The sequence below is a fragment of the Diceros bicornis genome, chromosome 1 (assembly GCF_020826845.1).
Source record: "Diceros bicornis minor isolate mBicDic1 chromosome 1, mDicBic1.mat.cur, whole genome shotgun sequence".
Lineage (NCBI taxonomy): Eukaryota > Metazoa > Chordata > Mammalia > Perissodactyla > Rhinocerotidae > Diceros > Diceros bicornis.
Genome location: NC_080740.1, coordinates 51,887,393 through 51,900,436, shown reverse-complemented (window position 1 = coordinate 51,900,436; position 13,044 = coordinate 51,887,393). Strand labels below are relative to the sequence as shown.

General features: G+C 36.6%; 1 protein-coding gene across 4 annotated transcripts in view; it reads right to left on the bottom strand.

Moving 5' to 3' along the window:
- RAD50 (RAD50 double strand break repair protein) overlaps positions 1 to 13,044 on the bottom strand; it is a 68,968-nt gene that overhangs the window by 31,315 nt on the left and 24,609 nt on the right. For all 4 annotated transcript variants that reach the window (XR_009219886.1, XM_058540271.1, XM_058540281.1 and 1 more), the window contains 9 exons: positions 12,761 to 12,967; positions 11,494 to 11,676; positions 10,868 to 11,025; positions 9,576 to 9,751; positions 8,829 to 9,066; positions 3,866 to 4,055; positions 3,003 to 3,129; positions 2,349 to 2,542; positions 367 to 477 (listed from right to left, as the gene is read on the bottom strand). Coding sequence is in view for 3 of the 4 variants with exons in the window: in XM_058540271.1 (XP_058396254.1) it covers positions 367 to 477; positions 2,349 to 2,542; positions 3,003 to 3,129; positions 3,866 to 4,055; positions 8,829 to 9,066; positions 9,576 to 9,751; positions 10,868 to 11,025; positions 11,494 to 11,676; positions 12,761 to 12,967 (1,584 nt within the window). In the remaining variant the exon portion in view is untranslated. The remainder of the gene's footprint in view (positions 1 to 366; positions 478 to 2,348; positions 2,543 to 3,002; positions 3,130 to 3,865; positions 4,056 to 8,828; positions 9,067 to 9,575; positions 9,752 to 10,867; positions 11,026 to 11,493; positions 11,677 to 12,760; positions 12,968 to 13,044) is intronic.

The window sequence follows — 13,044 nt, the reverse complement described above, 5'->3', positions numbered from 1 at the left end:
AATATCTTAGACTAAGGTAACAAAAACGTAATAGAAGAGTGCAGTGAAACATTGGCTTGGAAGTTAGGAGCCTTGGGTTCCAGTTTCCATCCAGCAAATTTTATGATCTCAGACAATTCTCTTCATTATTTCTGGGGTTGGAATAAATAGTCTCAGTTCTCAACTTCTATTTTAGATCAAGAAGCAAAATGATTTAAGTTTAATCCAACAAGAATTTTTAATGTCAAGATTATGTCACAAACCTGAAAATACTACTTATCATGTATTTAACTTCATGTGAAATACTAGTGTCCAACATGGTGCTCTGAACATAGTAGTAAGTTTAACATATATATTTGATAAGTAAATATATAAATGAAATCTTACTTTATCCTGTGCTATTTTGTCGCTTGAATTTTTTTTGTTGATTAATTCTTCTTTTTCCTGCTGGAACTTTTCCAATATTGTTTCCAAAGGGCTTACCTGCTCTTTAGCATCCTAAAAATATTTTAAAAAGTCTTATATAACATTCCATTATCTTATTACAGGTGTCAGACTTTACAGTCATAATAAAAGCACCTTTTATGTGCCAGGCTTTAAGAATCAACTCATTCGCTCCTTCCAACAACCCTATGAGGATAGTACCACTATTTTCATCCCATATTTCAGATGAATAAACAGGCACAGAAATGATTTGTCCAGGGTCACAATAGCCAGTAAATGAAGAAGCCAGGATTCAAATCCCATCCAGCTCCAGATTCTCTGTCTTACCACTATGCTATACTGCCTTAGTCACTGACTTGATTCTTAATCTACTCCATGTGCTCCCAATCATAGGCTTCAGGTATAAGTTTTTTTTTCTTTTTTTTGTGAGGAAGATCAGCCCTGTGCTAACATCCGTGCCCATCTTCCTCCACTTTATATGGGACGCCGCCACAGCGTGGCTTACCAAGCAGTGCATCAGTGCGTGCCTGGGATCTGAACTGGCGAACCCCGGGCCGCCGCAGCGGAGTGCACGCACTTAACCGCTTGCACCACCAGACCGGCCCCCAGGTATAAGGTTTTATGAGTTTGTAGCTCTCCTGTCAGCTCCGTGTGACCAAAGAATAAGAAAGCTCATTCAGTCCAGGCCTCTCTTTTACAGATGGAAATATGATTATAAAGGACACTTTTGTTCTTAAGCTTAGTTTGCTAAGGCTAAGTAGTTATTTTAAGGTAATAAAAGCATACTAGTACATTGATGTTGGTGTGTCCACACCTATTTTGGAAGGAAAGGGGCTTTCAAGTAACAAATTATTATACTAATCAGAATTCCACATTATTTGGCCTTGCAACATCTCTACAGCATGATTAAGTGATAACCGTTGTTCAAAATAATGATCCTCAAACACTTCAAGATCTGGAAATATCTAACAAATCCATAAAGGTAGAAACAATTATTTAGTATTACTTCAATGTAGGTGTATTTTATCATATTGTGAACTGGTATGGTGTGGTGGGAAATCAAATGTCTTAGACGTAGAAGACCTACCTGAAAATTAACCCTGCCTTCTACTAGCTGCATAAACTTGGGCAAGTTATGGGATATCTGTAAGTCTCAAGTTCTTTTTCTATAAAAAGGGGATTTAATCACATATTTCAACAGTTACTGAGACACTGAATGGTTTAATGTCAAAGTGCTTTATAAATAATACAAAATTACAGAAATGTAAGATATGTAATTTTATATCATACTCTAAGCCTCTAATAATTTGTAATCCAAAAATATTTAAGAAAGAAACATTTATAGTAATTAATGATAGATTCAGTATTATATTTAGTACTTACTGAATGAGTATAATCATGAAAACTTAGATAAGACTATTTCCAAAACTGTTCAAAAATTTAATTGGTTGGGTCCTAGAGTTGATTAATCTAGATGAGGGATGCCAAATGGGTTCCATTCCATGTGGCAACTCAGTGCCTGCTCAATGTATTGGGAAGAATTCTGAGACTACATCAGGAATCAAATAGAAGAAGTGTTATGACTGAGAGGCAGTTCTGCCACGGATATAGCATTTGTACATAAAACAAACCTCCCATACAAGCAAAAATCCTTATATAGAGGATTCTACCACCTGACCACCTTCCATAACAGGAAGTTCACTATTTAACCAGGCAGCCAGTTCTTCCTTATTATGACCAAAATTCTTCTCCCAGAAATCTTTACCTGTTAGTACAAGTTCTGTCACCCAGGAGTCACACAAAGAATTATTATACCATTTTCGTTTGATCCTCACAATAACCATAGTTCTAGCCCACTACATCAATAAAGAGCATTTCATATATTTGAAATAATTTAAAAAACAAATATGTATGAATGTTCTTACCTTTATCTCTCTGTATAAGGACTGAACTTCAGTGGACAATTCCACAGTCTGCTCCTCCAGTTGCTGACGACGTTGTAAATTAGTGGATATCTGAAGTTTCTCTGATTTAAGTTCATTTGTTGTACATTTTAGGTGCTGAATCTGTTCCTGCTGGTCCTGTATAAGCTTACGATTCAATTCAATTTTACTGGAAACTGCACAAGAACGTATTGACACAGTGATTAATGTAAAGGTACGGAAAATACTATGAGCACCATCCTTCCAGTTTTATAGGTCTATGGAATTCACAAAGGCTGTGTCTGTAGGTCCCACCCACTATAACAGACGTGGCACAAGAACCCCGCAAGCCCCCGTCTCCGCATGCTGTTCCCTCCTGGCCACCCACAGGTGAGGCTCACAGGGCAGGTATAATTGAGAAAGAGTACAGCTCATCTGATACCCATCATTCGAAATCTCCCATTATTCAAAATCTGTTGTGCAAAGCAAGGAAACAGAGGAGGAGTGATGCTTTTGAGAAAATAGAGTGAATCCACTATGGACTGGAAGGGAGAAAGACAGTTCCTTGTCCACATAATAAGTATAAAATTTACAGTAAAAAGCATATGCTGGGAATTTGAAGTCTTTATGGGTACATGAGGAAACAGACTATATTACCTGTATCTAATTTGTGTTGTTTTTCTTGCTTTTCCTGGTTTACTTGTTGAACAGTTCTATCCAAGTCTAGTCCTTGCAGCTTAGCTGCTTGCTGTGCAATTTTTCTTTCAACATCTTTAAGTTCCATCTTAAGAATAGAACAAAATTATTTCCTTTAAGAAACTTACTGCATTATCATTATTCAAAAAAATTTTTTTTTTTTTGAGGAAGATCAGCCCTAAGCTAATATCCATGCTAATCCTCCTCTTTTTGCTGAGGAAGACAGGCTCTGAGCTACCATCTATTGCCAATCAATCCTCCTCCTTTTTTTTTTTTCCCCAAAGCCCCAGTAGATAGTTGTATGTCATAGTTGCACATCCTGCTAGTTGCTGTATGTGGGACGTGGCCTCAGCATGGCCGGAGAAGCAGTGCATGGGTGTGCGCCCAGGATCCGAACCTGGGCCACCAGTAGCAGAGGGCGCACACTTAACCGCTAAGCCACGGGGCCAGCCCTCAAAATCTTTAAAAATTGCTATTAATTACTTTTTAAATCTAAGTTTGTAACTGCTTTCAGATATAATTTTAACAAAATTTAATAGAATAAAAATTAAATTAATTTTTAATAATTTAAATGATGTAAACAAAAGGAAGATGACTAAAAAAACAAATAAAACTACTTAATTCTCATAATTTATGAATAAAAAAAATCTAAACCCAAGAATATAAATAAGCAGTTATTCCCTGAGACTACCAGAAATTGAGGATGTGGAACTCTAAACACAATCTGTACCTGAACATTAGCTACTGTTTTTAACTCTCTCACACTTCACATTCAAACCACCATGAAACGAGTTTTATTATGCCTGAAACTACAATAAGCTTACCTGGAATCTCTCCATAATTGAAACATCTGTCAGACACACTTTAGCACTTTCTTCTTCAGGCATCAGTACACCCAAGAGTGTTTCCTGTTCTTCTATGTCATTTTTTAGGCGCTGTATGTCTCTATTGACATTCTGCAGTTTGTTTCTTAATTCTGGTATTTCCTTCTCCTTCAAATCAATTATGCTTTGCCTTAACAGAAAACACAAATAAAAATAAGCTATTTAATGTTTTCTTATAATGAGATTGAGGTTACGTATTTTTGGCAAGAACGTCATAGAAGCTATGTTGTATCCTTCTCAGGGCATCATTTATCAGTGGGTACATGATGTCAGTACGTCTTATTACTGGAGATGTTAGCTTGATTCACCTGGTTAAGATGGTGTCAGCCAGATTTATCCATTGTAAAGGTACTATTTTTCTCTTTGTAATTAATAAATATCTTAGGAGAGATACACTGAGACTATATATATATATATATATATATATCCTGTTTCTTCTCAAATTTCTGCCCACTGATTGTAGTATCCATTGGTAGATCTTGCTTGCAACAATTGTTTGCCAGACTAAGTCTATAAAAATTAACTGACCATACTCATCAAAAGTGTCAAGATCATGAAAGACAAAGAAAGACTGAAGAACTGCTACATACTGCAGAAGCCTAAAGAGAAATAACAACTAGATATAATATGAGATGCTGGGTTGGTACCTGAAACAGAAAAAGGACATTAATGGAAAGACTGCTGAAATTCCAATATGGTTTGTAGTTCATAGCATTATACCAATATTAACTCTTGGTTTTGATAACTGTATTATGGTTATATAAATTGTTAACATCAGAAGCTGGGTGAAAGGTATATGTGAATTCTCTGTATTATTTTTGTAATTTTTCTGTAAGCCTAAAATTACTTCAAAATAAAAAGTTAAAAAAATGATGGAAAGAAGGAAGGAAACCACTTAGCCAAATGCTACATGGGTTTATGGTACAAAAGCTGTTAATCCAGTTTACTGCTGCTACTCTAGCTAATGAGTATCACCCCTGCTGCAGGTTACTGGCCCCATACCTATTTTTGTTGACACCTCTGGAAGAGTAAAACTTTATATAATCTTAAAAAAAAAGCAATCAAGCTTATTTTGGAAAAATTCCAAATTCTTAATTAAAATTAAATTAGTACAATAAATTAAATTGGCTTCTAATGTGAGTCTTACAATAAATTGAAGGAAAAACTAGAAACTCAAGGGTTAGCTCTTGCATACTGCTATTACTTAATGATTTTTTTTTAAAAGTCCACACTATAACCAAGAAATGCCAACCTGAACTGATTTGTGGCAACAGAAGACCTATAATTTTTTATACCACAGAAAAGAAAAAGTTCCCTGAGTAAATATGAAGGTATGCAGATTATGCATAATTCCATGCTCACATTAATTCCTGAAAGTTGTCGTTACAGACCAGAAGTTGGTCTTAAATCATGTGCCCGGTACCTAAAAAGTGACACAGCTACGATAGCCTAACGATAGTCAAGCATTCACTTGACTGGGGATATCTTTATGAAGAACTATAATCCATTTAATTTTAACCCTATTTTTATGTTTCCACATGCACACAAAAAACCCTTACTGATGTAGTCCAGGTTTTGGTGCCTTCTTTTTTGACAATTACCTAAGATGCTAAAATAAGTATTCTAAGAAAAGTAAAGATATTTACCAAGAGAATGGGCTACTGAGATCTATTAAGCTTTGCTGTTTTGTTATTTAAAATGTTCAGAAACTCAATTCAACTATTTTTGTGACAGCATTCCTTTTCTAAGGGGACTTTATATAAAAGGGACCAACACAAATATGGTACTGAAAAAAACCTTTGGTAGAAATGGGGAAAACTATTGAGTTTTTATTTAAATTAGTGTTATAATAACTGAACCTGAAGCAGTACTAAGCAAAATGATAAACAGGTATATTTTCATCGAAGATTTCATTCATGATGGCAGTCTTACATTAAGTGTTGGTGAATTTGGGGCTTTAAATGAAAATATTATTTTTCTCAAAGAGGATAAGAAAGATCTGGCTCCTTACTACCTCTCTGAGCTCATCTTCAACCACTTTTCCCCTTGGCCTTTAGGTCAAACATGTTTCAGAGATTTTGTACCACCTGGAATGCTCTTCACCTAGACAACTGCATGGCTAGCTCCCTCACTTGTTTCAGATCTCTGCTCAAATGCCACCTTTCTCAGCAACTCTCCTCCCATCACCCCTCAGGGACTCTCTATTCCTTACCCTGCTGTATTCTGCTCCACGGCCTGATACTCATCTGACAGACTATATATTTACTTTTCTAGCTTCAGGTTATCTTACTTTATGTTTGGTGATCAGAATGGCACATGGGTGCCACTCTAGATGTTGGTGTACCATGTGGATTAACGTTGGCCACAAATACTTTGACACTCTTTCCATTGAGAAGTGGAGCCTGTGTCCTCTCATTGAATCTTGGCAGACTCTGTGACTACTCTGACCAATAGAAAACAGCAGAAGTAACACTGTTCCAGTTTCTGGGTGCAGGCCTTAAGAAACTTGCAGCTTCTACTTCCTGTCTCGTGGAATACTTGCTCTTAGGATACTTCCTTTGGTAATCTAGCCACTATGCTGCCAAAAGCCCAAGACACACATGGAGGCCTTGTGAATGCATTCTGTTTGACAGCCCCAGCTGAGCTGCCAGCCACCATCAGCATCACCACCAGCCATGTGAGTGAGCCATCTTGAATGTCTAGCCCAGTAGAGCCTTGAAATGACTGCAGCCAGCATCTGACTGCAACTGCACGGAAGACCCCAAGTGAGAATCACCTAAGCCCAATCATCCCACAGAATCATGAAAAATCACCACAAATTGTTGTTGTGAGGCACTAAGTTTTGAGGAGGTTTGTTATGCAGCAATAAATAACTGGAACAGATAATACTGTTCTCGTTCATTCAGCAAATAGTTACCAAAGTTATAATACACAAAGAATTATGGAAGTAAAACCATGAATAAGGTATGTATCTTACTCTGAGAAGGGGAGCTGTGATGGCAAGGGTCCTAAAATAAAATACAATGTTGATTTCTGCTATATTATAATATATCAGTATGACACTGAACTAAGCTCACATTTCCTCTACATGTACTTTCTACTAACTTTAAATTTTATTTTTTACTTGATCTTTTTCAAGATACTACCTTATTACTCTCCTTCCTTTCCATTCTCAAACTATTGATTTTTGTCTCCTTATCACATTCTCTCTGTAGCCCTCAATAATCTGGTTTTCACCCCTTGATGACTATCTTAGTTATCTATTGTTGCATACAAAAATCTCTCAAACCTTAGCAGCTTAAAACAACAGCATTTATTTCTCACAGATATGAGGATCATGAGCAGCTCTCTGGGTACTTCTGACTCGGCGTCTCACTGAAGTTGCAATCAAGCTGTCAGCCAGAGCTGAAGTCATCTCAAGGCTTGACTGCTGGGGAGTCAACTTCCAAATAGTACACTCACTCAAACGGTGTTCGAAGGCCTCAGGTCTTCGCCAAGTGGGTCCCTCCACAGGGGTGCTCACAACATGGCAGCTGGCTTCCCCCAGATCGAAGAGAGAGAAAGGAGAGCAGGAAGCTGTAGTACCTTATATAACCTAATCCTGGAAGGGACGAGCTATCACTTCTGCCGTATTTTATGGGTTACACAGACCAATCCTGGATCATGAGGGGAGACTATACAAGGGTGTGAATACCAGGAGGCAGGGATCAGGACCATTGGGGACTATCTTGGAGGCTGGCTACCACGAAGCACATCTTAGACTTTTCCTTCTTCTTTTCCTGAAACTCCTCTTTGGTTTTCCAGGACAACATACCCTCTTGAATTTTTGGCTTCCAGAGTTTTTCTCACTCTCATCCATTCAATATATTAACATTAGATTAATTTTCCTAAAACACATCTTTCATTAAATCCCACGGGATGCCTCCTCATCACCTATCAGAGAGTTGTAACTAAGCCTTTACTAGTGCAGCCCTATCTTCCCAATTTATGGGAATTAATCCTTAGAAATAATTCCCCAAACTCCAGATAACGTTTCTATTGCAGGTTAGTCACACTCTCCTTCCCTTTATATACACTGTTCTAATTTCCCTCTCCCCTTTCCTTCTCTGAGTGGAATCAACTTCTCCATGCTTTACATTCCCACTCCTACCTTGTTCTAAAACTCTATTCTCTTCCTGTAGTCCACTGGCTTTTCTCTTAACTAATGCATTTGTTGGAACCAATTAATTACTTTATTAAGCCCAACTTTCTACATGTCTAATTCTGAGAGCTTATCTCCTTACTTAGACTTAGACCATCAGCTCCTTGAGGGTCATGTTTTATAGGGCTCTGTGACCAGCTTTGTGCTCTATGCTCTAGGAGACACCAAGGCAATCATCACATACTTTCTGACTTGATTTTATTTGCAAACAGACCATCATCTGAATTTCTTGTACAAGCGAGGGAAAAATAAACAGAAGAAATCATCTATGATTCATTCTTTTTGAAAGTGGGAAAGACATAAAAATATAGTTTAAAATTTGTCTCTTGGGAGAGCTTTTTAGTGCTTTAATTCTTTTGCTGGGTTTAGAAAGTGACACATCAGCAAAGAGTTCAAAACCTGTCAAAATTTCTGCCCTCAAGTCAAGTCTCAGGAGTTAAATAAACATACACACACACAACCAAAAAAAGTCAAAGATTATATCTGCCCTATGATGAGTTTAAGAAGCAAGCTTACCTTTAAATAATTGTTTCTTCTTATCATATAAATAACATGAGATGGGGCATACTGGCTCAGAATCCTGACTTTAACTTTTATTCATTCAACACATGGTTACTGAGTACTGACCACCTGCCAGGCATTGGATGGGTACCTTTTAGTGCTGCTGCTACATGTACAGTAATGGTAAATCCCTATTCTCACCTCATGGGCACAAGCCCCAGCATTTCATCTCGCCGCTTTTCTTTTTTCTTCAGCTCTGATTCTGTTGACTTGAGTTTATCTGGAGCAAGTCGCAGCTTAGACTGCAAATCACTGATGACTTCTTGCAATTCAGCTTCTGTCTGAAAAACTCTCTGACAGACAGGGCAACATGACTGGTTTTCATCCGTTAGCTGAGTAATGAACTGGGAGTAAACTGCTGTGGCTCCAGCCAGCATGGCTATTTTAAGAAAATAAATATATTCCCAGTGAGAAGAATACAAAATATAGTTTTGTCAATATGGTTACATCCTTTTCTGTAAACACAGGATTACTCTTCTTGCTTAATAAACACATTATGAAAGAAATCAAAATTCTCGATATTTAAATCTTCCAAAGGGCACAATACATTCAGATTTGTATAAATTTTCTGGTAACACACAAAAAAGTATAACAATATTTTAGAACTCATTATGTGCTAGACACTGTTCTAAAAGCTTTACACCTATAATCTCATTTACTCCTCCCTAACATCCCAGGTGGTAGATAATTATGTCCTCAGATGATAAATCTGACGTATAGGAAGGTTTCAATAATTTGTCCAAAGTCACACAGTAAGTTGTAGAACGAGGACTGAAACTTAAGCCATCTGGCTCCAGAACCAAGTTTTAAAATCTCCCATCTGTGTTAGTTACCAGTGAATGAAAATTCAAAAGTGTCAAAGCACCCTATATAAAGTAGGCACCTTACCTCGTTGTTTTGAGGATTTTTCAATTTCTTCTTTAAGCCTGTCTAAATCACTTTCAAAATCCTGGCTACCACAAACATCAAACAGCTTGTCTTCATAACTGGACAATTGCTCTTCCTTCCTTTTTAGCTCGTTATTTATATGATTTTTATTTTGCTCAGCTGAAGCTAGTTCCTTGCTAAAATAAGAACAAATATGGATTACAATTTAAAAACATGAGAAATGAGTCTGAAAGTTGGAGTAGGTAGATACAAGACAAATTCTGCCAAAAAATATTACAAAGATTTGTTATGACCAAGTATTTTTTTTTTTAGAAGTCATGGCAATAGTTCACTTCTGCCTGAACTCTCTCCCTAGGACAATGACTCACCTGCCAACCCTGGTCATGGGCCTGCTCCCAGAAAAATGGGTATGGGCAAAATTCTGCCTGGTTTCTGGGGGTTCATGGTCTTAGATGTTGGGTTAAGAGCCTCAGCAAGGAGAAGATGCTTGCTGGATGTACTCGAAGGAAAGAAGAGAAAAGGAGAACATTCTCCTAATTCCCTTTGGACTCTTTCACAATATTACTTCCCTTCCCTCTTGTAAAAACTTCTCCTTTGTCCCCTCCTTGTTGCTGTCATCTACTTACATCCTAATCATTCATTCCCTCTTATTCATCAAAGACTTTGCTCACTACTACAAGTTATCTCCACTCCAACTCTTAAAGATCATCCTAGCCATGCCCACATAGATGAGGGTTTTTCAATTTGCAGGTTATGATGCACTAGGCAAGTCATGTAATCAATTTAATGCACTACATTCAGCATATTATTTTAAAAATTGAAACAACAGAATAGATTGGAGTGGCCTGTGCAGAGTTAGGGAAGGTACTATTTTGAGAAATTTGTTTCAGATAAGTGTGTATGAGCACACGCATGCTTCATCTTGATACTTCCCACTGTGAATCACAGTAAAAATTTGGAAAAACATAACTGATGTAGATGATGCTTTCACCATCCTAGCCACTGAGCACTGCTCATCAAGGTCACCATCTTAGCAGCACCAAACACATCCTCCTTGAAGTAATACTTTCTTAAGGTAACCTAGACACCACTCCTGTCTGCCTCACTGGGCATGTCCCAGTTTCCCTCACTTGCTCCTCTTCTTTTGCCTGCCAACAGTTTAAATGCCGGTGTTTTCCAGGATTTTAAATCATTTATACCATTTCATGAAGATAAAGCATTTTAAAATAATTAAAAATGAAAGCATGAAATAGGAGATTTCTACTGCATCTCCAAATGTTGCAACTACTTACTTCAATTTGGCAAGTCTGTCTCTGGTCTGATTAATTTCTTTTGATTTACTATGAAGCCAGTCTTCAAGCTGTTTTTTGTTGGGAAAATACCCTAACAATGAAGTTAATTCATCACTGTGCCTAGATTTTATTTTTCTGATTTGTTCATCTTTGTCAGCCTATAGGAAAAAAAAATCTTTTAAAAATAAAGCTCAGTATCTCCACATTATATCAAGAACAAAAATAAATTCTAGACTGATTAAAGTTATAGGCTTAAAAAATAAAACTATAAAAATGCCAGAAGAAAAAAATTTCTTAAAGTCTTAGAGAGTGAGGATGGCCTTTCTAAGCCATAAAAGAGTAACAAGTCTGACGATATAAAAATTAAAACTTCTGTATGATATATGATAAAATCAACATCAGTGTGCATATATGTGTTTGTGTGTATTACTTCTGTATGATTAATTTTTTGTAATTAGAAAATAGTTTTTAAGCTTGAAAGTCTATTTTATAGTGATTAAGCTCCTTTAACCCCTAAAATACAAAGCCAATATCAACTAAATACTTCATAGTGTATCAATTATAAATGTAAGATAAGCTATTTTAAATACCAGAAAGTATAACTAGAAGAAAAAGACAGGTCTTACTTTGTCTTTGGTGAGCATCTCCATCTGGGTGCGTGTTGTTGTATGATGGTTTAACTGCTCCATCTCCTGGTCCAATTTACGCAGGATCCTGTCTAGGTCTGCTTTCTCATTTTGAAGGCTTATCACTTCTGTTTTTAGAGTTTCTACACTGCAGTTTTTCTCAGCCTTGCTTAGCTCACGTTCCTTATCAATAATTCAAACAAATGTACAGGTTTATATACTGTGTGTCATGACAAAGTGTAATAGCAATCAACTACTCCTCAGAATGGGCAAAATATCACTCTTTCCTTTCAACCAACAGGAGAAAAAAACATAAGGAGTAAGATTTTTAAAGAAAATCTTATGAAGTTACCTTATTATGTTATAATGTAAGAGAATTAGTAAATAAATCTAAAAGAGTCAAACAGGAGGGAAAAATGGGAATTAGTGTGAATTAAGAGAAATATGTCTAAGTGTACAGTTTAGTGACTCTTCAGTCAATAATTAAGTATTTATCAAGTACCCATGTAACTCGCTACATTGCCTGACATGTAGAACCTACAAAAATAGTGTGATGTGGTCCTTGACTGGTGCCTCCCCATCACAACAAGGCAATAGTGTGACAAAGTGCTAAACTGACAAAAATGTACCCTAGGTGGGGGGTTAGCAAAAACAAATGTTTACTTAAATTATCACGATGGGATTTGAGAGGGGGATTTGCCAAGCTTTCAGATGCTTACTTTGGCGGTGGAGAGGTGAAAGAAGGGGACAGATTAGAAATATGGAAGAAAATTTGGAACTTCATGAAAAGAAGATATGGGCTAAGAAAGTTTCTACCACAAAAAAAGTGATGACATGGCAATAATCATATAAAATCTGCAGTGTGTGGAACTTAGAGGGAAAATACTTGTTTTGTTTTTTTTTAACTTAGGTAAGTGGTTCTTAACCAAGGGTACTCATAATCACCTACTTCTGTTTTGAACACACATTTCCATGCCCTACTCTTAAGAGATTTTGATTTGGAAGGTCTGAGGTAAGATCTAAGTCTAAGTATTTTTAAAGAGCTTCCTCAGTAATTCTAATTTTCAATCCACCAGGTTCCAGAACCAAAGAGTTGGGTGATTAAGATATTCGGATGAATTCATTTTACATGAGATTGATAGACAACATTAACATTTTTATTAAAATGCCATAATCTTAGGATTTGCAACAGATAAAATACTTTAGAATGCAAGATTCCAAATGTCTTACAACTTAAAATTATTAGATTACTCAAACAATATCTTACAGCTTTTGTGAGCTCCTGGTCCAGTTCAAGAATCCTGTCTGAGGATCCTTCCAATTGCTGTAATTCATACTTCACATTTTTCAGCTCATTCTGCTTCTTACTTAGGATTTCTGATTTTAGTTCAATTATTCTTCCCAGTCCAGTCTTCTTATCCCTTATCTCATCTATCTGTTTTTGTTTCAGAGTCTCTTTTTCTGCAAAGTCATTCTAAATGCATATGAGAAGAATGAGCATTAACAATTTTTTCATTAGACAATTCATTAAGAAAAAGTTTCTTCATTGCA